The 22,741-nt window shown below is 39.5% G+C and overlaps 5 protein-coding genes across 6 annotated transcripts; 3 read left to right on the forward strand and 2 right to left on the reverse strand.

The window, feature by feature from the left end:
- Positions 1–3,986: 3,986 nt before the first annotated feature.
- On the forward strand, positions 3,987–6,308 carry LOC124198546 (probable medium-chain specific acyl-CoA dehydrogenase, mitochondrial). Its single transcript, XM_046594419.1, has 9 exons — positions 3,987–4,147; positions 4,314–4,449; positions 4,515–4,682; positions 4,748–4,848; positions 4,919–4,999; positions 5,077–5,316; positions 5,386–5,526; positions 5,613–5,885; positions 5,979–6,308. The coding sequence occupies exons 1-9, from the start codon at positions 4,130–4,132 to the stop codon at positions 6,120–6,122; spliced, it is 1,302 nt and encodes a 433-aa protein (XP_046450375.1). The 5' UTR covers positions 3,987–4,129; the 3' UTR covers positions 6,123–6,308.
- Positions 6,309–6,444: 136 nt separating this feature from the next.
- Positions 6,445–10,195, forward strand: LOC124198545 (protein zer-1 homolog). The gene is made up of 12 exons (XM_046594418.1): positions 6,445–7,137; positions 7,195–7,544; positions 7,611–7,765; positions 7,828–8,015; positions 8,084–8,241; positions 8,306–8,483; positions 8,554–8,715; positions 8,783–8,944; positions 9,018–9,167; positions 9,227–9,381; positions 9,457–9,554; positions 9,619–10,195. The coding sequence occupies exons 1-12, from the start codon at positions 6,811–6,813 to the stop codon at positions 9,804–9,806; spliced, it is 2,271 nt and encodes a 756-aa protein (XP_046450374.1). The 5' UTR covers positions 6,445–6,810; the 3' UTR covers positions 9,807–10,195.
- A 739-nt stretch (positions 10,196–10,934) lies between these two features.
- LOC124196730 (integrin beta-PS-like) lies at positions 10,935–14,084 on the forward strand. The gene is made up of 14 exons (XM_046591910.1): positions 10,935–11,115; positions 11,178–11,364; positions 11,449–11,556; positions 11,788–11,893; positions 11,965–12,031; positions 12,096–12,251; positions 12,328–12,342; positions 12,412–12,672; positions 12,776–12,934; positions 13,006–13,140; positions 13,218–13,353; positions 13,421–13,469; positions 13,530–13,770; positions 13,839–14,084. The coding sequence occupies exons 1-14, from the start codon at positions 10,981–10,983 to the stop codon at positions 13,911–13,913; spliced, it is 1,830 nt and encodes a 609-aa protein (XP_046447866.1). The 5' UTR covers positions 10,935–10,980; the 3' UTR covers positions 13,914–14,084.
- On the reverse strand, positions 14,056–19,503 carry LOC124196731 (B-cell CLL/lymphoma 6 member B protein-like). The gene is made up of 8 exons (XM_046591911.1): positions 19,229–19,503; positions 17,025–17,173; positions 16,519–16,680; positions 16,074–16,451; positions 15,600–15,779; positions 15,281–15,491; positions 15,079–15,200; positions 14,056–14,983 (listed from the first exon to the last, which is right to left on the reverse strand). The coding sequence occupies exons 2-8, from the start codon at positions 17,166–17,168 to the stop codon at positions 14,582–14,584; spliced, it is 1,599 nt and encodes a 532-aa protein (XP_046447867.1). The 5' UTR covers positions 17,169–17,173; positions 19,229–19,503; the 3' UTR covers positions 14,056–14,581.
- Positions 19,504–20,275: 772 nt separating this feature from the next.
- On the reverse strand, positions 20,276–21,811 carry LOC124197600. 2 transcript variants are annotated; one of them, XM_046593114.1, is made up of 6 exons: positions 21,616–21,811; positions 21,257–21,484; positions 21,053–21,185; positions 20,831–20,905; positions 20,651–20,718; positions 20,276–20,558 (listed from the first exon to the last, which is right to left on the reverse strand). In XM_046593114.1, the coding sequence occupies exons 1-6, from the start codon at positions 21,673–21,675 to the stop codon at positions 20,472–20,474; spliced, it is 651 nt and encodes a 216-aa protein (XP_046449070.1). In that variant the 5' UTR covers positions 21,676–21,811; the 3' UTR covers positions 20,276–20,471. The 2 variants fall into 2 exon arrangements, with proteins under 2 accessions (XP_046449070.1, XP_046449071.1); XM_046593115.1 differs by having other exon boundaries at positions 21,257–21,481; positions 21,616–21,809.
- Between the last annotated feature and the right edge of the window lie 930 nt (positions 21,812–22,741).

Raw genomic sequence — 22,741 nt, forward strand, 5'->3', positions numbered from 1 at the left:
AATTGTCTCTCCATCAAATATTCGAAAAACAAAAAAGATTAGAGCTGTTATTATATATATTAACTGCGCTGCTTATCTCCGCCTCTCCATGTTCTCTCTCGTTCGAAAACCGTGTGCCATCTGTTCTATGTGTGTGTGTGCTGTGTGCGTGTTGGTGATTTGTGTCGCTGCTCTGTTCTGTTGTTGTTGTTTTTTGCATCTATTATCAACGTCCGATAATAATTCCCCATTATTATGATCTACGTTTAGACATCGGCCAATCTAATTGAATGTGTGTGTGTGTGTGAGTCGGCCATCCGCTGTCGAGGGGGGGGGATGTGTTATCGACTTTCCCGCGCCTTTGGCACCTGCTGTCATATCCATCGGCAACATATGGCGCCAACCAAATGAATCCAATTAGATATCCAACCCAAAAAAGAAAGAAAAATTCATCCCAAAAAATTGTCGGCTGGTGCCATACATTTATTGATTATTTTTTTTTAGAGAGAGAGAGCTGCTTTAATATGAATTACATTTTCGTGTTGGCGCCCTTCAAAAAAGAAAAAGCTTCGTCTATATACGTATATATATAGGCAAAAGAAACAATCAATTCATCATCATTCTTATGGGTCTTTTTTCTTCTAGCTCTCTCTCTCTTTCCTATCTATAATACACACCCCGGGCTCGGCCCCAGTCACATGTACATGGGTATTGATTTTTTTTTCTCTCTCTTCCGTTTTCCATCTCCCATTTAGCCCCAGTCTAGAGTCGTCTATGTAGAGGTGGAGAGCAGCAGCAGCAGTGCCTCGGCCAAACAAAAAAGGATTATATTCCATGTTTCTAGTACCAGCAAGTTTCTTATTTTATCTTTTTTTATTTTTGGTGGAGCTGTTGAAATGATTAGCATCGATCCTCCGCACTTTATAGAAATTGCTCCTCTTTCGCCGGCATTTTTTCGTCTTGATGATGATTTATGACCGCGCCCTCCATCATATTATATATCTTTTTTCTCAAAATGAAGATATAGTCGGGGTAAAATTATATATATATAATATACAGGCGGGCCAATTTTGATCATCGTTTGGTCGTGTTGTGTCACTCCCCCCCTATCAAATCGTGTATGTCTGTGTGTGTGTGTGTGTATTTGAATTCTAAACAAAAAAGGCCCCACCCTTTCTCTCATTGCATAGAAATTATAGAGTAGCTCGGTCGACAACGAAATCAAGCGAATCAATAAAACATTCCTATACAGTCCCCCCACCAAAAAGAACAAACAAAAAACTTAAACTTAACATAAAAGACGTAATAGATTGGGAGGGGAGAGGATGAGGAAAATTTTTTAATTTAATTTTTTTTTTATGTGAAATTTTTGATTATTTTTTTTAATGTGTCAAAGTATGGTTTATCCGTTTGGTCAACTCCTCCACCCCCCAGTTTGCTGCTGTGTATTCATTCACCGAGAGTTGAAACCAAGAAAAAAAAACAAAAAAATTAGATGATTATGATGTAATTCGATATAATTAATCCTTAAGAAAAATGTTTGTCGTTTTGTGCTCGGCCAAAAAAAAAAAAAAATTATTGGAACAACCACACATTCCCGATTAATTATTTTATCATTTCCCGGCCAATTTATTGTCAATTCAGCCATTTTTTAATTATTTTTTTGGGTTTCAATTCATTTCCAAAATTTTCCAAACCCCCTGCAAAATGATGTTGAAAAAAAAAGAAAGAAGAGCTCACTCTAAATATGATGATGATAAAAGTATACATATGATATTGCGTGTATGTCATGTACTGTACATGTCCTACCTGTTGCGGAAAAAAAATAAAAGTTGGTTCATAAAACTCTACAACAATATCAATTCAATATTTTTATTATTTTTTTTTAATCGATTAAAACGAAATTTTTCAATTAAAAACGGGCTTTATTTTTTTATATTATTATTATTTGTTTTTTTCATTGTTCCGGATGACATTTGAATATCAAACATCTGGCTGCTGCTGTGCCGTCGGATATATCATATTTTCTACTCGGTCGAAAATGGCAATCAAATGGATTCCTCGTGTGTGCCAGGGTGCAAATGGCACGGCCGCTGGATATTATAATATCAAAATGAATAAAGAGCTAGCTCACATCGTGTTTGTCCGTCATGTATACTATAGAAGAGGGAAGACAACTTTTACATTCTTTTCTTATATAAAAGATAAATAGATTTCGACGTAGTAGTACACATCCGGAGAAAGTCAAACGCGGAGAAACTATACACAGTTATAATCTGGCCGGTAAATACAGGGAAAACCTCTTTCGACTATATCCACATACGCCGAGGAGAGTCTCTCACTCAGTCCAGCAGACGGGAAAGAAAAGAAGGTCTCTCCTTTTTTTGTTCCCGGGGTTGCTGGCAAAGTTACGTAATCTCTTTCCCAAATGATTTGGAAGGCCATCCCAGGAAATGCGCTGAATCTGCTTAGGATCTTTTTTATTTTTTTTTATTTTTTTTTTGCCCGTCTCAGCTTTTTTGTAAATGGCGCGCCGGCCTTTCATATGTTTTGTCGATTCCGTCTATCACCAACACACAATGAAGACACACCAGCATATTTATTTGTTGCCCAATCTATATCTATATATATATATATGCTTGGCCATCTCTATTTATAAGGAGCCCCCCAAAAAAATGAGTGAATGAGCCAGGCCAGCACACGCTAAAGCAAAGGCAATAGTCACAGACGGACGTGATGAAAACAATAGTTCACTACACGTTATCAATTTCTTTTTTCTGGAAGAAGAAAAAAATCATTTCTGGCCATATCCAATATTCTCTTCGGCGCACTTGAACCAAACCCAGCATACACTTGAATGGGCCAGCAACTTCCCTTAGCTATATTATATATTTACACACACAAAAGTAATATATATACATACATAAATCCCTCCTCTCTCTCTAGCTATATACATATGCTGTGTAAAGTGCTGGTGAAATATGACTGGGACTACATTTTTAGATTTTTCGGGAGAGAGTCGGAGTCCCGGTGGCGTCGTCTATTGGACCGCGATTCAATCAAACCCGCAGCTCTCAGCATCTCACTGCGTGTGTAGAGACTTGCCTTTAAGGACATGTAGACATGAGAGCAGAGTATATAGAGAGCTATGTGGGATATAGAAAATATATCCAGCACATCTATAGGGGGGGGAAACCAGATCGATATCAAACCCAAAAGTGCGACGTCGGCGAAAAAGTATTTGGACTATTTAGCCCGGGCTGGCCTTTTTAAATATATAAGCTATAATCGCTATATATGAAAATCAGACATATTTATTTTGTTCGGGAGTTCCCGAATAATAAATGGGAGACCCTATATAGGAAATGGACGCATTATAATGTTATAGGAGCCCAGCCAGTGCTGTGTGTTCTCCTAACAGGATAAAATATATTTGCGTCCGTCGGTGCACATTTTCTGGCCGGCCCTTTTCTGTTAAGAACAAGGAACTTTTGTGCATAATGTTCGGTCGTCTCGACAATTCCTTCGATTTATTTTTTTCCTTTTTTTTAACCCAAGTTTTTTTCGTCGTTCAAAGTTCTTCCCCGCCAATTCAATTAGGCGACGACGCCGACGTCAGTAAAGTACCGAAAATCTTTGCATCTCATTTTCCAAATGCGGGTTTCTCTAGCTCTTTCTTCTTTTGTTGTTTTTCTTTTTCTTTTTTAAATTCGCCCACTTTTTATATTTCAGATGTGCGCATTAAGCGCCAATCAAGTTCATTGGGGACGCTTCGATGCTGCCATTCGTCTGAATTAGCGACGTGTCGATTGTTTCTTTGCAAACTCGGCTGTAAAATGATCGATCGCTTTGCCACGTAAATCACAAAATCGTGTCTGGCAAAAAAAGCAATTCCTTTTCTCATTATTCATTCAAGTCACACTTTTACTCCACAACTTTTAAAATTTCTAAAGGAGAAAATTAAGAACAAAATTTTTTAAAATCGGCTTCTTTTTCGAACCGCTGGCAACAACGTAGAAACTCTCACAACAGGAAGCAAAGATTATATAAAGCTTTCTCGTCGGGACTACGTTGTTTGTTACTTTGCAAGAGCAAAGTCCGAAATATATACATTTACTCCCCTCCATTTTCGATACCAGTTGCCGTCAACATGACTTCGTTAATCCAGGTAAGAAGATATCGTTTGTTTGCACGTCTCATGTTTTCCTACTTAAGACTTATCACCCAGATGGCCTTTTTACAACGACGCACTTTCACTTATCTGCGCCATTTTATCGAAAATAACAACTGTTCCCCATTTTTATTTTATCTACGAATTGAAATGCTATTTCCAGGCATTGAAGACCCCTCTTGGCCTTCGTTCTGTTGGTTTCATTAAAAGGAGCTTGGCTTCCACTACCAACCCAACTACATCGTCAATCCCTGCACCCCAACATGAGAAGCAAGGAGCATCTACTGGCTATTGTTTTGGTAATGTTTTGCAGTTTTTAAGTTGAATCATACTGGTATTGATTTACTCTTCTTGTTGATTTCAGAGCTTACGCCAGAACAGCGTGAAGTTCAAGAGCTGGCCAGGAAGTTTGCTCGTGAAGATGTCATTCCTGTTGCAGCCCATCACGATAGAACTGGAGAGTACCCATGGGAGCTTATTAAGAAAGCTCACAGTCTGGGACTCATGAATGGTCACATTGATGCTGAATTTGGTATGGCTTTTAACAAATTTTTGATCCTTATCTCTTGACATTGTAATTTACTCTTATCATGTTAGGTGGCATGGGACTGAGCAATTTTGAAGGATGCCTCATTGCTGAAGAACTTTCATATGGTTGCACTGGTATTGGAACTGCAATTGAAGCCAACGGTCTTGGGGTATCACACAGACTTTAATTCTGCAAGTTTTCTTGAACCTTGTGTCTAATGAGGAATCCTATATCTGCAGCAATCCCCAGTAATCTTGGCTGGAAACAAGGAACAGAAGAAGAAGTACTTGGGTCGCATGATTGAGGAACCCCTCATGTGTGTAAGTATATATTTTAAAAAAAATATCCCAGGTCTTATATCAGCCTTGTGAAGCATTAAATACGTGTTTAACAACAGGCTTACGGTGTCACCGAACCTGGAGCAGGATCAGATGTCGCCAATATCAGAACCAAGGCGGAAAAGAAGGGCGATCATTACGTTTTGAATGGACAGAAAATGTGGATCACCAATGGCGGTCACGCAAATTGGTATTTCGTCTTGGCCCGCACAAATCCCGATCCTAAAGCCCCACCTCATAAAGCTCTGACTGGTTTCATCGTCGACCGTGATACACCCGGACTCACTCCCGGCCGAAAGGTAAAAAATTCCTCGTAATAAATTGTGCAAGCCAGTCTATTCAAAAGTGAAATTTTTAACAATTTCCAGGAAATCAATATGGGCCAAAGAGCTTCCGATACCCGGGGAATCACATTCGAAGACGTTTTAGTGCCCAAAGAGAATGTTCTGATTGGTGAAGGTGCCGGTTTTAAAATCGCTATGGGCGCTTTCGACCAGACCCGCCCTCCGGTACACCAAAACCAAATTCTTTCAATCTTGGCCACTGTTTTATCAGATATTTGGAGAAAAAATAACGAGACCTGTTTCCCTCCCAGGTGGCTGCTGGTGCCGTTGGTTTGGCTCAACGAGCTTACGATGAAGCCATGAAATATGCCATGGAGCGAAAGACTTTCGGCGTCCCCATTTTTAAACACCAGGCTGTGGCTTTCATGTTGGCTGACATGGCCATCGGTATCGAGACATCTCGTCTGGCTTGGATGAGGGCTTCCTGGGAAATTGATCAAGGAAGGCGAAACACCTATTACGCTTCCATCGCCAAGGCTCTGGCTGGTGATGTGGCCAACAAATGTGCCACCGACGCTGTCCAGGTAATAACTGCAAGTTATGAAATGCTCCCAAGGTGATCCACTTAACTGATCACGTTTTTTTTTCTTCTTTTCTTTTTTAAATGGGACATTTAGATTTTTGGTGGCAATGGTTTCAATTCCGAGTATCCCGTCGAAAAACTCATGAGAGATGCCAAGATTTATCAAATTTATGAAGGAACTGCCCAAATCCAGCGCGTTATTATCTCCAAAGAAATCGTTTCTCGTTTCACTGCTTAAAGAAAAGAAAATTAGAAATCTTTTTATCGTGAAACTTTTTTAAAAATTCAATCTCATCTATCGATCTGAGCTCATCCGAATAATAAAGGTTTAAAAGACTTAAAAAAAAAACGAAAAATCGATACAATGCAATTAGTTTTTAAGTGAACATTTATATTTCTGCAATACAAGAAGTTCAGCACAGCCGAACATGAGTTGGTTTCTATTCCTGTATATATGTTTTTGTTTTACGATGACGAAACGAGGTTTGCGTGCGGTCATCCGATTTTGGCGTCATTATTTTGGCAGTAAACAAAGGTCGAACAAGGGGGTGGAATAAAAGAAAGTTGCTGCCCGTTTGGTTCACACGTCCGCCATCGGTGGCGCTATTGTAGGGTTTCCATTCCTGCTCCTTGCCTGTTGTGTTTACATTTTCTAAGATTCTTATTGTGAAGAGCCAGATGATCAGGTCCAGTAATTGAGTAATTGGTGGACATGAAAACGTATAACAATCGAAATTAATCGTAATGGTAGACATGAAAAAATTTTAAACGTTAGAATTAGGCAAATGTTTACGTAAAGAATTGAAATGTGATTTACCTTACACAAAGTTCTATTTCATGATATTTGTCAAAATCCATCGTCCCTTTTAAAGTTCCGGGCTCAGATATACGCGCATTAAGTTAGATAACGTTTATGTTCTACAGCGATGCCTTTCAAATCGATCCTTGTTGATAACACCCCTTACACTTTGCAAGACATTTGCCTGCAGTCACTGGGAAAGTACTTGAATTCAGCCAACCTTTTTCTGGGTGCACGAGATGGTTTGTCCTTACCAACAGAGCTCTGTGAGAGATTGTTGCAGTATCAAATTCAGGAAGACAGAGACTTGGACTCCCAGTTTGTCAGCATATTTGAGGATACCAGCTGTACCCGTCTCAAACGTGTTTCACTCAAATTGTGTACCCTCAAGGAACATGAAGCTGAAATCTTGTTTAGACATGAACTCAGAGAGCTAGAACTAATTCGCATGAAGGTAATATCTCATTAAAGTTTTCTCATGCCAATTCAAGCTAATTTTTTCTGTACACAGGTTGCCCCAAAAGTCAGAAGAACTTTAAATGAATATTCCCAACAGTTGATTTCCCTGACTGTTTCAGAATGCATTGATTTCTTCTCACAGCCCATCACCGAACTATTAATAACAGCTCCAAAATTAAGAAAATTTGTCCTTCAGTCAGTTCATGTCGACCCTGGGCATGAATTCTTTTCTTCCTTGTTAAGGGGTTTCCCTAATCTAGCCTATCTGGATCTATCAGACTGCAATAATGTTGGTGATCTGTCCTGCCTGTTACATTGTCCTAATCTATCAACACTGATTCTTTATAATGTATCTGGTCTACAAGATGCCATTGAGTATATTTGCAAACTGGTTAGTTTAAGGTAAGTGTTAACAAAGTGAATTGGTCATGGGACAGTTTAATACATTGGGCTTCATTTATGTTTTAGACATCTAGATATTTCACAAAGCAGTGACATTCGGGGGCGATCTAATGAAAAGAACGGAACATACGAGCTACCCAATCAGACTTTGGCAATGCTTGTCGAAAGCCTGCCGTTTTTGAAATGTCTAGATATTTCAGGGACGAATTTGGCTGGAACAGGTAAAAAACTCTTCGTCCGTGATCAGTATGGTGATATTAAATTTGTTATTATTTTTCGATAGGCGTTGCTGAAAAAACACCAAGTGGCAATTTAGCCACAGACATTCCAGGATTGCGAAGCCGGATTTCCAATCCATTGGATATGTTGGGACTTTACGGCACATCCCACGAAGCCTGTCATCGTCATCACATCCCTGCCCTTTGTGTCACTGGAGACGCCAGTGAAGAGCAAATCCTAGCAGCTGGAAAGGTATAAAATTCAATTCCATACGATCACGGGGGAAAAAGAGTTGAGACTTACCATTTTTCTCGCAACAGGCTTATATCGATAGGGCAGAGATGATGCAAGGAGTTTTGAACGACTTGTATGGCATTATAAGACCAGAGACATGCCAAAATCCACTGGCGGCTTTGGATATTATATTACAAGCGATGGAAAATCATTGGACTGAAAGTCACATACAAATATCTGGAAGGTAATCGAATCCGTTAAATTTTGAATTTCTTTCAACACTCAGAATTTGTTTTCCCCCCTAACAGTGCGTCGTTGTTTTACATCGTGAAAAGCCCCGAACGTGAGCGATCGTTGCTCAACGTCAGAATCAAACAAAAAACCATATCTGTACTGTTGAAAGCCATGGATATGCATTGTGATGATCCTACAATGATGCGGAATGGATGTCTGACGCTTTGTCAGTTTAAAATCCCTCAGGATGTTGTACGTATTTGACTTTGAGTTCATTTTTGTCACGACAGATCAATTCTTAATCAATGATTGACTTTACTAGTTATTTAGTTACGAGAGGTTGATACTGATTTTGCTGCATGTCGTGGGGGATCACAATCAAGACGATTTCGTCCGGCGGATCGCCATCTATTTGTTAAACTCCTTGGCCTGCCAAGTCGACGGGAAGTTTAAACAACTGGTCGGTAGTCTTGGAGCGATCGAGGTAAATTTTAAATGTCATTATTATTTAAACTAGAAAAGTTAAGTAATGATATATTTGATTATTCCAGACCATGCTACAGCTGATTGAAGAGAAACTGAGACGCAATGTCTGCGATGATGTTATGGAAGTAGCGTGGTCCACAATGTGGAACGTAACCGATGAAACTGCTCTCAACTGCAAACGCTTTTTAAGGCACAGCGGCATGCAGTTCTTTCTTAATTGTCTCAAAGTAAGTTGAACTGTATATTTTCTTTTAAAAAACCAAATTTCTACTTGCCATTCCTTTTTTTTGCAATTTCCAGGCCTTTCCTAATCATCCCGAATTGCTTCGTAATATGATGGGTCTTTTGGGTAATGTGGCTGAAGTGGAAGAGCTAAGACCGCAACTGATGACTTCCGAATTCATCACCGTATTTTCGGATTTATTATATTCAACCAGCGATGGGATTGAAGTGAGAGTCTTATCGTGCAGGCCCTTGGAACTAGACTGATTAAATCCAATCCTCTTTAGGTGAGCTACAACGCAGCCGGCGTCTTGGCGCATATCGCATCTGATGGTGCAGAATGCTGGAAAATCAAAGAACCTAATCGCGAAGACGTTCTAAACCGAATCGTCACCGCCATCGATCGCTGGGATATAGATTCCAAGCGAAATATTAATTATAGGTATGAAATTCTGCATTAATGCTGTAAACCCAAGTCGATTAAATTTTTCTTTGAAAATTCTCATTTCAAAAAAAGATCATTTGAACCGATTCTCCGTCTCTTGAACATGGATCATACACCGCAGTGTCAGTATTGGGCTGTCTGGGCATTGGCAAATCTGACTCGAGTTTACGGTAAGATTTGGTTTCCTAATTATCCTGAAAAATCCTCATTTAATTTCTTAATTTCATTGAATAGCCGAGAAATACTGTCGACTCTTGAAAGAAGAAAATGGATTTCAAATCTTGGAAAAATTGGTGGCCAGGACGGTCGACGATAAAGTGCGACGTTTCGCCAAAAACGCGCTCGAAGGTTCAATCGAATATCTCGAACGCAATGCAGTGGCGGGTTGCGTCGATGACCATTCAGACGAATTAGAAGGGTGACGGAATTTCGCTTTTCATTTTACCCTTTTCCGATTCTTTTTCAAGCTGTACACATTAGCTGTCTGTATGATTATATTATCGATTAAGAGAAATTTTCTTAAGTTAAAAAAAAAACGCCCGTTTTCTTTCGTCTTCATTTTTACACGCTTCCCAACCTTTCTCCCCCCACAAAAATGATTTATCTATATTTATGAAAGTTATTGAAACAAAAAAATACTGCGCATTTGGTGTCTTGGGTTTTCTGTCACACCAATATAGTTCTTACGAAATTTATTCAGCCGAATGAGAGTAGCCTCTTGGTAAATTGTGTACACCATATCGGTTGCCGACAAACAAGATACATTTCTTTAATCCAGATCGACGTTGCAATACAATTATTCTTGAACTTATTCTTATTTTATTTGTAGGAAAAAAATAATAAACGAGTGCTTCTTATCCAATTCTGATAGTCAAATGGCTGGAAAGAATTTTTATTTTATGGAACTCTGGGGAAACCTTGTGATTTCTTATTTAAATTTTGTATTTTTTTTTTGACGCGTCATTTTGTAAGAAAATATTTCGACACCAGTTTCGATCGTCACTCTGATGCAGACTCTCTCCGGGAGTTTCGAAATTTTTAAAAGAAAAAAAAATCGTTGATAACCCCTCAATATCGAATATCGCCATCATTTTGAATTTGCATCCTGTTTTACATATTATGCATTTGCGCACAGCGCAGTGGTTATGGGTTCTAGAAGTCACTTTTTTTTTCTTTCAGATAATTCAATGCCAAAACAGGAAAATACAGATCTCGTTTAACATTTATTCCAAGAATCATACGACTTTGGAATTTTTTAAGTTCGCTTATTCGCACTTTTAAAATTTGCCAAATTCTTTTACAGTTAAATAAAATTTCGATTAAAAAAAATTGTCGAAAATTTCCCATTTGGTTGTTTGCAAAGTGACGGAATTTTTTCTTACAATCATCGGTATATCAAATATTTCATCAGCGGCAGGATATGTTACCATGGCATAAACAATTATAAATAATGCGGTTTTGCGTGGGTAATTGTTGACCGCAAATTCCGGCAGCGATACGGCTGACACACAAACCACAGTGGGCGAAAAAACATTCCGAGAACCTTCCTTTTAGTTAGAGTTTGACGATTCAACGATCACGAGCTGTGGGGTGAACATGGACTTGAAGATTACTAGCCTAGTAATTGCCATCTTCTGGCCCTTGGCTTGGTCACAACTGGACTCGTGCGCATCAGCAGTCGATTGTGGAAAATGCACCACCATTCCAGATTGCGTCTGGTGTCGTGAAACGGTGAGCGAAAATGTACGTGAAAATTCCTGTTACGAGTCCGATTAATTTCCTGATTTATTTAGAATTTTAACGGAGATCGTTGCATGACAAGAGATCAAGCCAAAACAGCTCAATGTTCTTCCCAATTTGTAGTCGACCCTCAAGTGTTTATCGACTACGTTCAAAACGTTCCGTTGGCTGAAGCGTCCAAATTGGATGATCCCATCCAGTTGAAGCCGCAGAGGGTTTCCGTGAGCAACGCCAGAAACGGTCTAGAGCTTTTAAGAACCAACTGGAAAAGCTTCTAAGCAGATTTGTCAGACCTTCTTTTCTTGTTTCGTTTTTGTTCAACAGGACAAACTTACACCATTCCGGTCGAATTCAAACAGGCTAAAGATTATCCGATTGATCTGTACTTTTTGATGGATCTGTCCAATTCGATGGCCGACGACAAAGCTTCAGGTGGAGAAACTGATATTTCTGAAGTTTAGGCCGTTATGATTATATTGAATCATTATTCTCATTATTATCCTGTCATGAGGCCCACTTTTACTATATATATGCCAGAATTTTACTACCTTTTCTAGTAGTAAAAGTGGGCCTTCCAAAAAAATTCAAAAATCCAAAATTTCCTTAATTAAACAATTAACAATTTCTAAAAACTTCCAAAAAATCTGAATTTAAATTTTTTAGTGGAGAAACTGGGCTCCAAACTGGCCGACACCATGCGCAACATCACTCGATTTTTTTCAATGGGTTTCGGCTCGTTCGTCGACAAACATCGCTTCCCTTACAGCTGGTAAATCATCAGTCTAGATGTTTATTTACGTGCAATTAATATTTACCAATTAAATTATGATTGATCAACAGGCCAACACAAGAAACGTATTCATTCAAAAACCATATGAAAATAGCTGATAACATTGCGCTCTTTACGGTACATAACCCCACGGCGAAGACAATAAATCAGTGAGTTAAAACTTAATGCAATCATTTCCCAGAGCGAAGTCAAACGGGCAGGAATTGTCAACACCTACGACGAGCCTGAAGGTGGGTTCGAAGCCCTCGTCCAAGCCATTGTGTGTACAAACGAAATCGGATGGAGAGAAAAAGCCCGACACATCATTCTATTGATTACCGACAATTATTCACATTTGGTATTTGAGAAAATTAGCGTTGTATTCCCTTTTTTTATGTCAATTAACTTTATTTTCATCTATGTGATTATAACAGGCTGGCGATGGAAGGGTTTGGATTTTTTTCAATTTTAATTTTTAGAATTTTATCAAAAATTGATCAAAACATTTGATTTTCAAGTTGGGAGGCATTTTGACTCCGAATGACGGCAAGTGTCATTTGAACGGAATCGACTACGGATTTGGACTGTTACACGATTACCCCTCGCTAGGCCAAATCAGTCGCCTTGTCCAAGAGCAATCCATGAATGTCATCTTTGCCGTGACGGCAGATGTGGCCAAAGCTTACCAAGCTTTCCAACCGCTAGTCAGAGGTTCGTCCGTGGGTGTTATGAGTAAAGATTCGTCCAACGTCGTCACCCTTGTCGAAGAGCAGTATAAGGTTAAAAAATTTAAAAAATAAAAAGTCATAAATCATTATGTAATAATCCGCTGTGTTATCTATTATCTTGATCGACTTGATGGCGTCATTGATGTCTCAACAGCTCATTACTTCTTCGGTGGAATTGAGAGATAACGCCAATAATGGAGTCAAACTTCGATACTTCACCAACTGTCTCGACAGAGATTCTTCAGCCAGAGAGACGGCTAGTTGTGATAAGCTCAAAGTTGGAAGTCTAATCAAATATAACATCACTATCGAAGTGGGTTATTAGTGCCTTTATAGGTTAGATTCATGGGTCACTGGACTTTTTTAAAAAATCTAAAATTTTAGATCGACCAATGTCCTGCTGGAAAGTCCACCCATCGTCAAACTGTTGTCGTTTCTCCTGTCGGATTGACCGATTCTTTGGTCATCGATCTGGAAATTGAATGTGACGAATGCCCTTGCGAGAGAGCTGACAGTGTGGCAAGTTTCTATTTATTTCAAAATGTTATTGACACCTCGACACGAACATTTATTGGTTTGACGATCAACAAACGCAGAGTTGTCCCCATCAATGTGACGAACTTACTTACTGTTTGGAGCCCAGTCGCATCCCGAAGGAATTATTGGAATCGGAAAAAATAGCTCAGGAATGTAGCAAATTCAATATGACCAAAGACGACCCATCTTCGCCGGGTAAATTTATTCCAAATTTTTATATTTCGCGCCCATTTTTAAAATCAATTCATTTTGAATTACATAGATCTATTTCCTATGAGAAGGTGCGAGATTTTCGACAACGCTACCGGCTGGTTCGTCATAATATAATTATCAAAATAATTTCAATTGACTAAAAAATGTTAAATCTATAGTCGAAGGGATTTCGTTTACGGCTACACGGCGGACGACGAGAAAGTAGTTCTCTTCAACAACACAATTTGCACGCCGGCTTTTAAATTCGAGTTAACCCCCAACATTGCTTTCATGATGATGGGCTCTCTCGTCGCCGTCGGATTGGCACTTTTGCTCTTGTGGCGACTCTTGCTCTTCATGTACGACCGCAAAGAATACGCCAAATTCATCAACGAAAGCCAAAATGCAAAATGGACGGCCGTAAGTCTTCTCAAATTAAGAAAAACAAAAACAATTATTAAAAATGATTTGTTTTTTTTTCCCATCAGGATAATAATCCGCTCTACGTCGAAGCCTCGACTAATTATAATAATCCGGCCTTCCAACAAGGAGGTCATAAATGAAGAAATTAAACAAAACAAAATGTGTCGTCAAAACTTTTTTTTTTGTAATCATCTTTTGAAAATCAGATCCAATAAATATATATGAGAATACCACACACATACACACACACCACACGCACAAACAAAAAAAAAACACAGTAGGTCGATATAAAGTTTTTTTTGCCAAAAAATACAAAATTAAAAATAACTGGACACCGTTGCGCGAGTGCTCGACTACGAACACAAAAAAAAACCCAATTATTTTGTTGTTTTTTACTTTTTTTTACTGTGACATTCAGACATCGAAAAACATATCTGATAAATATAGGATTATATGTTATATAGCGAGCGAGCGAGCAAACCAAAAAGTTGAAAGAAGCATATAGAGATGTCCAACATGATTGGCCATGAGATCGACTGAATTGTATGTAGACAATCAACTCAACTCCGTTATTTTTTGTTTTATTTTGTTTTTTTGTTTTTCTGGGTGAAATATTTTTCTATTTTTTGGAGTCGTTTCTTTTTTTTCGTAGAAATAAAACAACTAACAAAGTGTGTACAACATTTTGGAAAAATTAATAAAAAAAAATGACTTTGTTTTTTCAAACGGACGTTCTGAATAAAATGGGTATACAATAAAAATCTCTTGTTTTTACTTCTGTGTGTCTGCTGGATTTTTTTATTTATTTTTACGACGATTCTTTGTGATGGGCTCCTTGCAGTTTCCGCTGGACTTTGCCGTGTCTGATGCTGAGTATGAGAGACTCTTGTTTGTTGGCGGCCTCGATGTCGGTCGAAGATTTCTCGCCCGACACTCGTTCGACAATCACGTCCTCGTCCATGTAACTGTCGACTTCGACGACCAACTCTTCGGCCGTCATCCCGCCGTTTTCACCGCGCCGATGGGCTTCTTGGGGATCGGATTCCCACCACTCGCCACCGTTGCCGCCGGCTCCCGAACCCGATGAACGGCGGTAGTCCCGCGTCCAAGCGTGACGCAAGTAACCGTGGCACTCACGGTACCGCCCATAAAGCGTGCTGTACGACACGCCCAATAATTCAGCACCTTTTTTCAAGTCCAATTCACGATCCTGATTTTAAAAATAAAAAATTTGAAATTGAAATTTTTGTAGAAAATTAAATTTTTTGCGGCAAGGAAAATGAATTAAAAATAAATGAATTATACTTGAATGCCCTCCATGACGGCTTTGGTGAACGGTTCTTCCCAGTACTGCTGCCGAGTTCCGTGTGCAATATAGTCGTTGAATTTGTATACGGCGAAGCCCCGAAAGAAACAGTGAGGTTCACCTGCGAGTTTCATTTAATAAAATAATTATATAATGTACCGAAAAATATGGATTAATTATTGATGATTCTATTTTTTTTACTTTTTTCTTGCTGGACTTTGCGGAGAGTTTCACTGTCTCCGCCGGGCGGCTGGATGGCGAAATTGCCTCGCAATTCCAGCCGAGCTGTCAGCTCCTGAAGGTGGGAAGGATCCGTCAGGCGGAGGTCGAGCGCTGAGGTCGGCGTGTTCTCTGTCGTTTCACATCGTGTCATCGTGTCGACCGAAGAAGCCTCGTTACGCGGCGGCGGGCCCTGGATGAGATGAGAGAAACGCGCGTTAATTCGTTTGATGGTGCGGGGGGAAAGGTTTGTCAAGAAGAAAAAATAAAGGGTGGTAGTGGGGGGAAATAATCAAGTTACCATGGTAACGACATTTTCAATGCGGGGCGTGAAAGTGGCCGAAGAAGGGCGACTGTTGTCTGAATGATTGGAATAGTCTTGATGGATGGCCATGGTGCCCGGCTCGATTTTCGGTCGAAGTCGCCGGCGTTTGCTCGTCGGCGATTCACGCCCGGTGGACGACGAAGAGGATTCGATGCCCTATATCGACAAAGGTAAAAAAAATAAAATAAAAGAAGACATGATGAAAATTGTCCGAGTGTTTCCAGTTTGATTCAACAAGGGAACGACAACAGCTGCTGGCCAGCCAGGAGAGTCGATATCGATTTTTCACCACCTGAACAATTGTCATGTTGTTTGAATTTCCCACCGAAAACCAGAATAGAAGAAGAAACGGACAAGGAGGGCGCCCAAATTAAACTTGGAAAGGTGGGATCGATCGATTGTTCATCATGTCACCCCATTTTTTCTCGATGGTCGCATTATATTTCATACCGTTGTGATGGCAGCTGACAAAAGGGCGGCGTTCTGGAAAAGGGGCAAAAGGGCCGGCGGCGGCGGCGCTTGACCCATCGAGTGATGGTACGGAGGAGGTGAGAATGTGCCGGGCTGCTGCTGGTGAGATTGGCTGTTATGCGGCGGCGTCGTCGCAGGGGTGGGCGTCGTTTTAGTCTGACACGGCGTCGCGATCGACGACGAGTTGGACGCCGCCGCCGCCATCAGCGACACCGGCTGTTGTTGTGACGGCGGCGGTGGCGCTGCGGGGTGCTCGACGCCCGACGACGACGAGTCGCCGCTCCCACCCGACGACGCCTGGGCCAAACCTTTGACCCGCAGACTCTCCGCCGTCCTCAATAACGATCCCAATTGATCCTACATATATCGATTCAATTCATTATAATTACCGTCATTTTTCATTTGAAACAATTAAAAAACGAACTTGGGAGACGTTGATTTCGCCCTTGTACATGAATTCGACGATGATGGCCAAATCATCGAAGCTGGTCTCCCGCATAATGACAATCATCGGCCCCGTGACTGGCGGCTCGGCGTGCTCCAAGAAGAGCTGTTCGAAGTAGGTGCTGCAAGCCGACAGCACCATCTGCAGTCGGAAGAAGAAAGCAAATGTTGAAAAAAGAAAAAAAGGAAATGCACACAAAAATACAAAATAAAAAAGAAACGAAAGAAGAAGAAGAAGAAAAAAAAAACGGGGAAAAGCAAAGCAAAATTATCGATTTTCCGCCAACAACGGGTTCGGGAGCGGAGAGCTCACAGAGCTCCAGGGGGAAAGGAGGAGGAGGTAAAAGGGGGGGGGACAAAAAAAAACTATGTGGAGGATATAATGGATATTTTTTTTTTCGATCTAAAAGAGAAGGGGTGGATAGAAGAAGAAGAAGAAAAAAAAACACGGGGAATATTGAAGCTGCTGCTGCTGCTGCATTTTACCTTGTGTGCGCGGATGCTTCTGCCCTCTGCCGCCAGAGTGACATCGGTGAAACTCTCGTTGGAGAAGAGTCGACCAAAGACTTTGAGCAGGTTACTAGAGTGGTTGTTCCATTTCAGGCAAAATTGATGATGAGACATTTCCATGGTTCCTGGTAACGGAAAAGAGAAGAAAATTATTTTGACTTGGTGGGGAAGAAATAAACAAAATAAAAGAGATGCAATCAAATGTCATTAGACGACGTCAATAATGCGCAACCCGATCGAAGTAGATTTTTGGGTTATTTTGGGGGGGTGCCGAGCTGTGCACAGGCACACAGGGCCGGTCTTTTGTTATCATTCTTTTTTTTTATTTTGATATTATATATTTTTCTTTTTCCCCACTTTTTTAATTCCCTCTCTCTCTCTCTCTTATATACGTTGTGTCTACTTTCGGTTGTTTATTCTCCCCTCCCACCCACCCGCCGGCGCCCCTCCTCCCCGGGAGAAAGAAGAAGAAGAAGAAAAAGAAGAAAAAAAAACGACGCAGGGACGCCTCGAAATCGATCGAGCTGAAACTTGTTATTTTTCGACGTCACACGCACAAAAAACGGAAAGAGAAAAGAATAAAAAAAAAAAAGTTTGTGGAGAAAATATAACCGACACTTTTTCTCGGAATTTTTGGCAAGGACTCGAAAAACCGGTTTCGGGTGGATGAATTTCTCGTTAAAAAACAAAAAAGCAAAAAACGGAAATTGTCGAAAAACAAGACGAGGAAAAAAATAAATAGAATAATAATAAAAGTAAAATAGTATATTTATTTTTTCTCAACAAAAGAGGGAAATATAACCCGTCTGCTGTTCGTTATTTTTGTGTTATTTTTTTTCCTACAAGTCATGGCCCAGATAGAGAGAGAACCCGGACGGGTGGAATAGAAAGAAGAGGGAATACAATGCGACCCTCTAAAAAAGAAAAAAAGAAAGGAAAAATAAATATAATATGAAAATGAAAAAAAGAAAAAATTAAAAAAAAACTAAAAAAAAAAAAAAAGTCACGCCGAAATAGCAAAGATGGCGCAAGCGCATGCGCCGGCGGGAAAATAATAAAAAATAGAAAAAAAATAAACGAAGAAAACGTGTAAAAAGAAAAGAGGGGAAAAATTCTTCTTCCCCCCCCCTGACTCGCTGAAGAAAATTTTTCGGCGGGGAGAAGCAATTTTGAAAAAATCGATTCGACCATCTCTTCAAGGTCTTTTTATTTATTTCTACTATTGATTTGTAATTGGATCAAAATTGAAAGTGAGTCACACACACACACACACACACAAAATGCATTCGTGTCATGATTAATGCTCGACGATCAATAAAACTAAAAGCTCAGCTTGTTTCACCCAATCCAATCTCACGGATTAATCAATTCCCGCCGATTTCGAAAAAATAATAATAATAAAAAATTTTCTAGTTCGTTCGATATTCTCACACACACAAAAAATGGTTCAGACGACCAAAGTCCGAGATCACGAACGAACTTTGAAATCTACAGTTGTCTTTCCCCCCGACCATTTTCGTTCGAGAATTATATTATATAGTCTCATTTCTAAAAACCTGAAAGGCAAATTTTCAAATGTTCAAAAAAAGGAGCATGGCGCGAGAGAGCGAATTTCCAGGAAGAGACGAATCGAATTCTCGTGTCCTTTCTCTCTTTCCGTGAAAACGTTTCAACCATATAGATGTGTGTGTTTCTTTTTTAACACACGAACAAAATAAAAAAAAAAAAAAAGAAAGGAATGAATAGAAATGTGAAGCCATGACGGTCATTCGAAATTTGAACAGCCGGAGGAAATACGAAAAAAACAAAACAAAACAACCAAAACTTAAAAAAGACGGAAATATGGCGTCTTTGGCTCGGCTTTTTTATTTTTCTTTTTTTCTCTCCCGGATGATATTATTATTTATTATTTTTTTCTTTTTTTTCGTTGTTTTTGTTTAGCTCCTCTAAAAAAAAATTCCCCCCGTTTTTTTTTCCACGAAATCCCTTCACTTAATGACGTCATATTGTTGCGGCTTACTTTTACCGTTATTCCCACACGAAAATTTTTTTCCCGAAAATTCTTATTTTCCTACCCCCCATGATTGGAAGTAAGAAATAATTTTAGTCGAAAAACAAGTCAACAACAACCAACAAATACAAAATAGTAGCGTGAGCGTGAAAATCGGAAAAAAACTTACCGGCAGAGGCAAAATAAAGGGGTAGAGCGCGCGCGCGCGCCAAAAACAAACAGAAATGGTCGTCGTTCGTTCGTCGTTCGTGGATGGACGTCTGCTTTTTTTTTTCTTCTTTTTTACCCACACACACACACACCCCAACAAAACAACACACGCGCAGCCGTTGGAGACTGTGGAGAGCCCCGGCAACGAGCTGCAATCGGTTTCAAGTGTCGACTCTCGACTGCAAACCTCCTCCTCTGCTGGCTTTACCCACACCGTGTTGTTGGGCCCCGGGACCTGTGGTGGTGGTGGGGGGAGCTTCTCACAGAAAAAGAGGGTGGATGGTGGGAGAGTTGAACGAAAAGAAAAAATAATAAAAATAAAAAAAATGGGGGGAAAAAATTTTGGGGAAAGGGGAGTAGCGCGGGTCACGTGATCTCGGGATACTCGGAAAAGATGGGCGGAGCTTCGAATTATTTTTCGTTCGAAAATAAATAAAAAAAATTTTCGAGAAAATATTTCAGATAAAAGAAATTTTTATTTTAAACGAAAAATCAAAAGATAGAAAACGGGGAAATTTTATTCCCACCAATCTTTATGGTATAAAGCTGGAAAAATGCTTTAATTTTCTTTTTTTTTTAAATATTTTTTTTATCTTTATTTTTCTTTTTTTTGCGCGCAAAAGCCGAAATGGTACGACGTCCCGCATTGGCCAACTCTTAGATCCGGTGCCGGAGGGAAGGCGGAGCATTTGGATTCCATTTGTTGTGTGTGTTTTCCCTATTTTGTTTTTTTCCTTTTTATTTTCCCCTCCGTCGATTTTTTTTTTCACGAACAAACGCCCGAAAATGGCCGGCCGCAAAACGCTGCCATCTCTTGCTTATTTCCGGCACACAAGCAATTTCAACCCTTTTAACGATCCAGCAATGGGGGAAGAGGAGGGGGGGTTGACGAAAAAAAAAAAAAAAAACTCATCAGAAAGCAATCAATCTTGGTGCATTCAGATTCGTCAGATTCATTAGCAAAATAAATCATTTCCCCCCCATGCAAATCCAACAAAAGAGAAAATGAAAAGAGAAAAACGTGTATTTTGAATCAATTTTAAATCCCCCTCGGGCTATTTTTTTTTTCTTTCAAAAATAATAATAATAATATTCGATTAAAACAAAAGCAACAATTTTTCGACATCATTCGCAGCAGACTGTGAGAGCAGAGCGGACTTCAGAACGTTCATCAGGAATGCGGAGCGCGTAGGATCAGTTAATTAAAATGTGCCCTTTCCGCATCCAGCGCACTTCCTCCTATTTCTCGACGCTACCACCGACGTCCGGTCCAATGTTGCAGCTTCCACCTTGGATATGATAATTATTTCACAAGACATTTTTAGACCAAATAAAAAAAATGATCATTAAATTTTTGAAAAGAAAATCCAATTTTCCTTACGCGATTGAGACGATACTCTTTGTTGCGAATCTGCTCGAAACAGCGACTCATTTCGGCCTTAACACCATCTAGAATTGGTTTTTTTGTTTCGCGTTCGTTTAGAAAATCAATGTTTCGTTTGTTATTCCTTTTTTGTGTGCGTGTGTGTGTCAATTTTCGGGGAAAAACGTTCGTAAATACCTGGAAGAGTCTCAGCATCTAGCGGCGGATTCAACAATTTCTTCTCAAGGATTTGTTGTTCGACTATCTTTTCAACTTGGGCCAATTAAATGGAAACAAAAAAAGAGAAATATAAGGCACTAGGTTCCAGGAACTACTCATAAGTCTGCAAACACAGTCTGCACACACACACACACATGACTACAATTAATAACAAAAAGTAAAAGTAAACGTTCCTTTTACCTTGTTTCTGGAGGTTATCGCACTTCTCTTCGGTTTTGGCAATGTGCTCCCGACTCACTTCCAAGTTGTTTTCCAGCACTTCCACTCGTTCCTCCAACAAATGAATAATGTGCCACAAAGCGTTGACGCCATCCTGTCAGATTGGATTATTATGAAAATTCAGAAATGACCCAAAGTGTGGGTTTCTCAATTAATTTAGTTTACATCGGACGTGGGATTGAGACGAATCTGACTGTTGGATCGCCGAGCTCCGTGAATGATTCGACGTTCTTCGTCTGCCAATTTGAGAAGTGATCCATATTTGCTGCTGTGATTTTTCGTGTTTCTAGAACGGCCAGTCACCTCGTGAACACGTTGACGGAGACGGGACCACGGTGATTTCACAGTTTGGCTACTACTATTACCTTGATTGCAGCTAGAACTAGACACCTGCTTCCGAGAATTTCGTAACAGGTTTTGAGACAAGTCAGAAATAGATATTTTCGTAAAAAATTAAGACTGCTAGGAACTTGGCACAGATAATTGCAGGTAAGAATTGAATAGGGAAATTGAATATGTCTTACCGATTCCAGTGACGTCTGTGGGGTTATTAATACCGGGACTGGAGATTGATCACGTGCCATCTCATTCAGTAGTGAAATCAAATCGAGTAGCAGTATAAAGTAGGGACAGCAACCGTATGGTTCACTTTCACTTGACGGAGTGTAACCACCGAATCAAATTGTCATCATCTTTGAAAGCGCTGTCCAAAAAATTCATCCTGATTTCCTGGTATTATTCACATTTCATTTGTTTTTTTTCTTCTTCCAAAGGAGGTGGATCTACTGCCATCTATTGCATGGTATGACAAGCCAATTAAAAAATTAGTACTTTTAAAATATTCAAGGAATTATTACCAACGGCAACCAAAATTTGTGAAGGTTCCAAACAAATTCTGCAGGTATGTGGGCTACTTTTTTTTTTAGCTTTTACGTGTAAAAAAGAGTTTTGAGAAAAGCAAAAGGTTTTTTAGTAGTAGCCAAAGTCCTTCACATAAGATTTGGGTTTAGAATTTTACGTTTTTAAAAATTCACTGTCTACTTGTTATACTTGCAAATTTGAGAGAAATCAGTCAGTCTGTGCCGGTCAAATTTCTTCTCCGGTTCAGTTTGAAATTAAACAATTGCTACGTCACAGTCACAATTTAGAAAGAATTAAATGCGATGGACTGAAAGATGAATTTTACTTCAAGAGGCGTCAGCTTTACTATTGTTCCGCTGACGGTGAGGCGACGACGCAGAATCGCTCGTAGATCGAACAATCGAAATAATTCCGTGAAGCTAGAAATCTGAGAAAAAAAAAATAAAAATCGAAGCTCATCCAAATTAGCTACGTTTACATAATGCTCCAGCATTTCTATTGATCTCCTTGCTTGCCCTTTTTTTTTATTTAAAAAAATTTGTCAAAGAGAACTTGGTTGTTTTTTAACGTATTACTGCTCACTATCAAATTCAAATCTGAAAATTGTTAAAGGTTTACAATTTTTTGCGCTTTTCCCGTTAATCCGCATATTATTATTATTTTTTTTACATTATGGCGGCAGTAAGCTGCTTAGAGTTTTTAATAATGGAATTATTAACGAAAAGCGCTAACACTTAGTGATTTTTTCTGGTAACAATAATGTAGTTTTGGATGCATTATTAAACAGCA

The sequence above is a fragment of the Daphnia pulex genome, chromosome 7 (genome assembly GCF_021134715.1).
Source record: "Daphnia pulex isolate KAP4 chromosome 7, ASM2113471v1".
Lineage (NCBI taxonomy): Eukaryota > Metazoa > Arthropoda > Branchiopoda > Diplostraca > Daphniidae > Daphnia > Daphnia pulex.

Excerpts from the sequence above, each read along its gene's own strand:
- LOC124196731 (XM_046591911.1), bottom strand. The coding sequence starts at position 17,168 with ATGGAAATGTCTCATCATCAATTTTGCCTGAAATGGAACAACCACTCT. Across the intron at positions 16,452-16,518 it reads GCGAAATCAACGTCTCCCAA|GATCAATTGGGATCGTTATT; the intron begins GTTCGTTTTTTA and ends CGATATATGTAG. Across the intron at positions 15,201-15,280 it reads CAAAGTCCAGCAAGAAAAAA|GTGAACCTCACTGTTTCTTT; the intron begins GTAAAAAAAATA and ends TGAAACTCGCAG.
- LOC124198545 (XM_046594418.1), top strand. The coding sequence starts at position 6,811 with ATGCCTTTCAAATCGATCCTTGTTGATAACACCCCTTACACTTTGCAA. Across the intron at positions 7,138-7,194 it reads TAGAACTAATTCGCATGAAG|GTTGCCCCAAAAGTCAGAAG; the intron begins GTAATATCTCAT and ends TTCTGTACACAG. Across the intron at positions 8,016-8,083 it reads AAATCCTAGCAGCTGGAAAG|GCTTATATCGATAGGGCAGA; the intron begins GTATAAAATTCA and ends TTCTCGCAACAG.
- LOC124196730 (XM_046591910.1), top strand. The coding sequence starts at position 10,981 with ATGGACTTGAAGATTACTAGCCTAGTAATTGCCATCTTCTGGCCCTTG. Across the intron at positions 12,032-12,095 it reads ATAACATTGCGCTCTTTACG|AGCGAAGTCAAACGGGCAGG; the intron begins GTACATAACCCC and ends ATCATTTCCCAG. Across the intron at positions 13,354-13,420 it reads AGACGACCCATCTTCGCCGG|ATCTATTTCCTATGAGAAGG; the intron begins GTAAATTTATTC and ends TGAATTACATAG.
- LOC124197600 (XM_046593114.1), bottom strand. The coding sequence starts at position 21,675 with ATGGCACGTGATCAATCTCCAGTCCCGGTATTAATAACCCCACAGACG. Across the intron at positions 20,906-21,052 it reads CGATAACCTCCAGAAACAAG|TTGAAAAGATAGTCGAACAA; the intron begins GTAAAAGGAACG and ends AATTGGCCCAAG. Across the intron at positions 20,719-20,830 it reads AGATGCTGAGACTCTTCCAG|ATGGTGTTAAGGCCGAAATG; the intron begins GTATTTACGAAC and ends AACCAATTCTAG.
- LOC124198546 (XM_046594419.1), top strand. Across the intron at positions 4,849-4,918 it reads TTGAAGCCAACGGTCTTGGG|CAATCCCCAGTAATCTTGGC; the intron begins GTATCACACAGA and ends CTATATCTGCAG. Across the intron at positions 5,886-5,978 it reads GTGCCACCGACGCTGTCCAG|ATTTTTGGTGGCAATGGTTT; the intron begins GTAATAACTGCA and ends TGGGACATTTAG.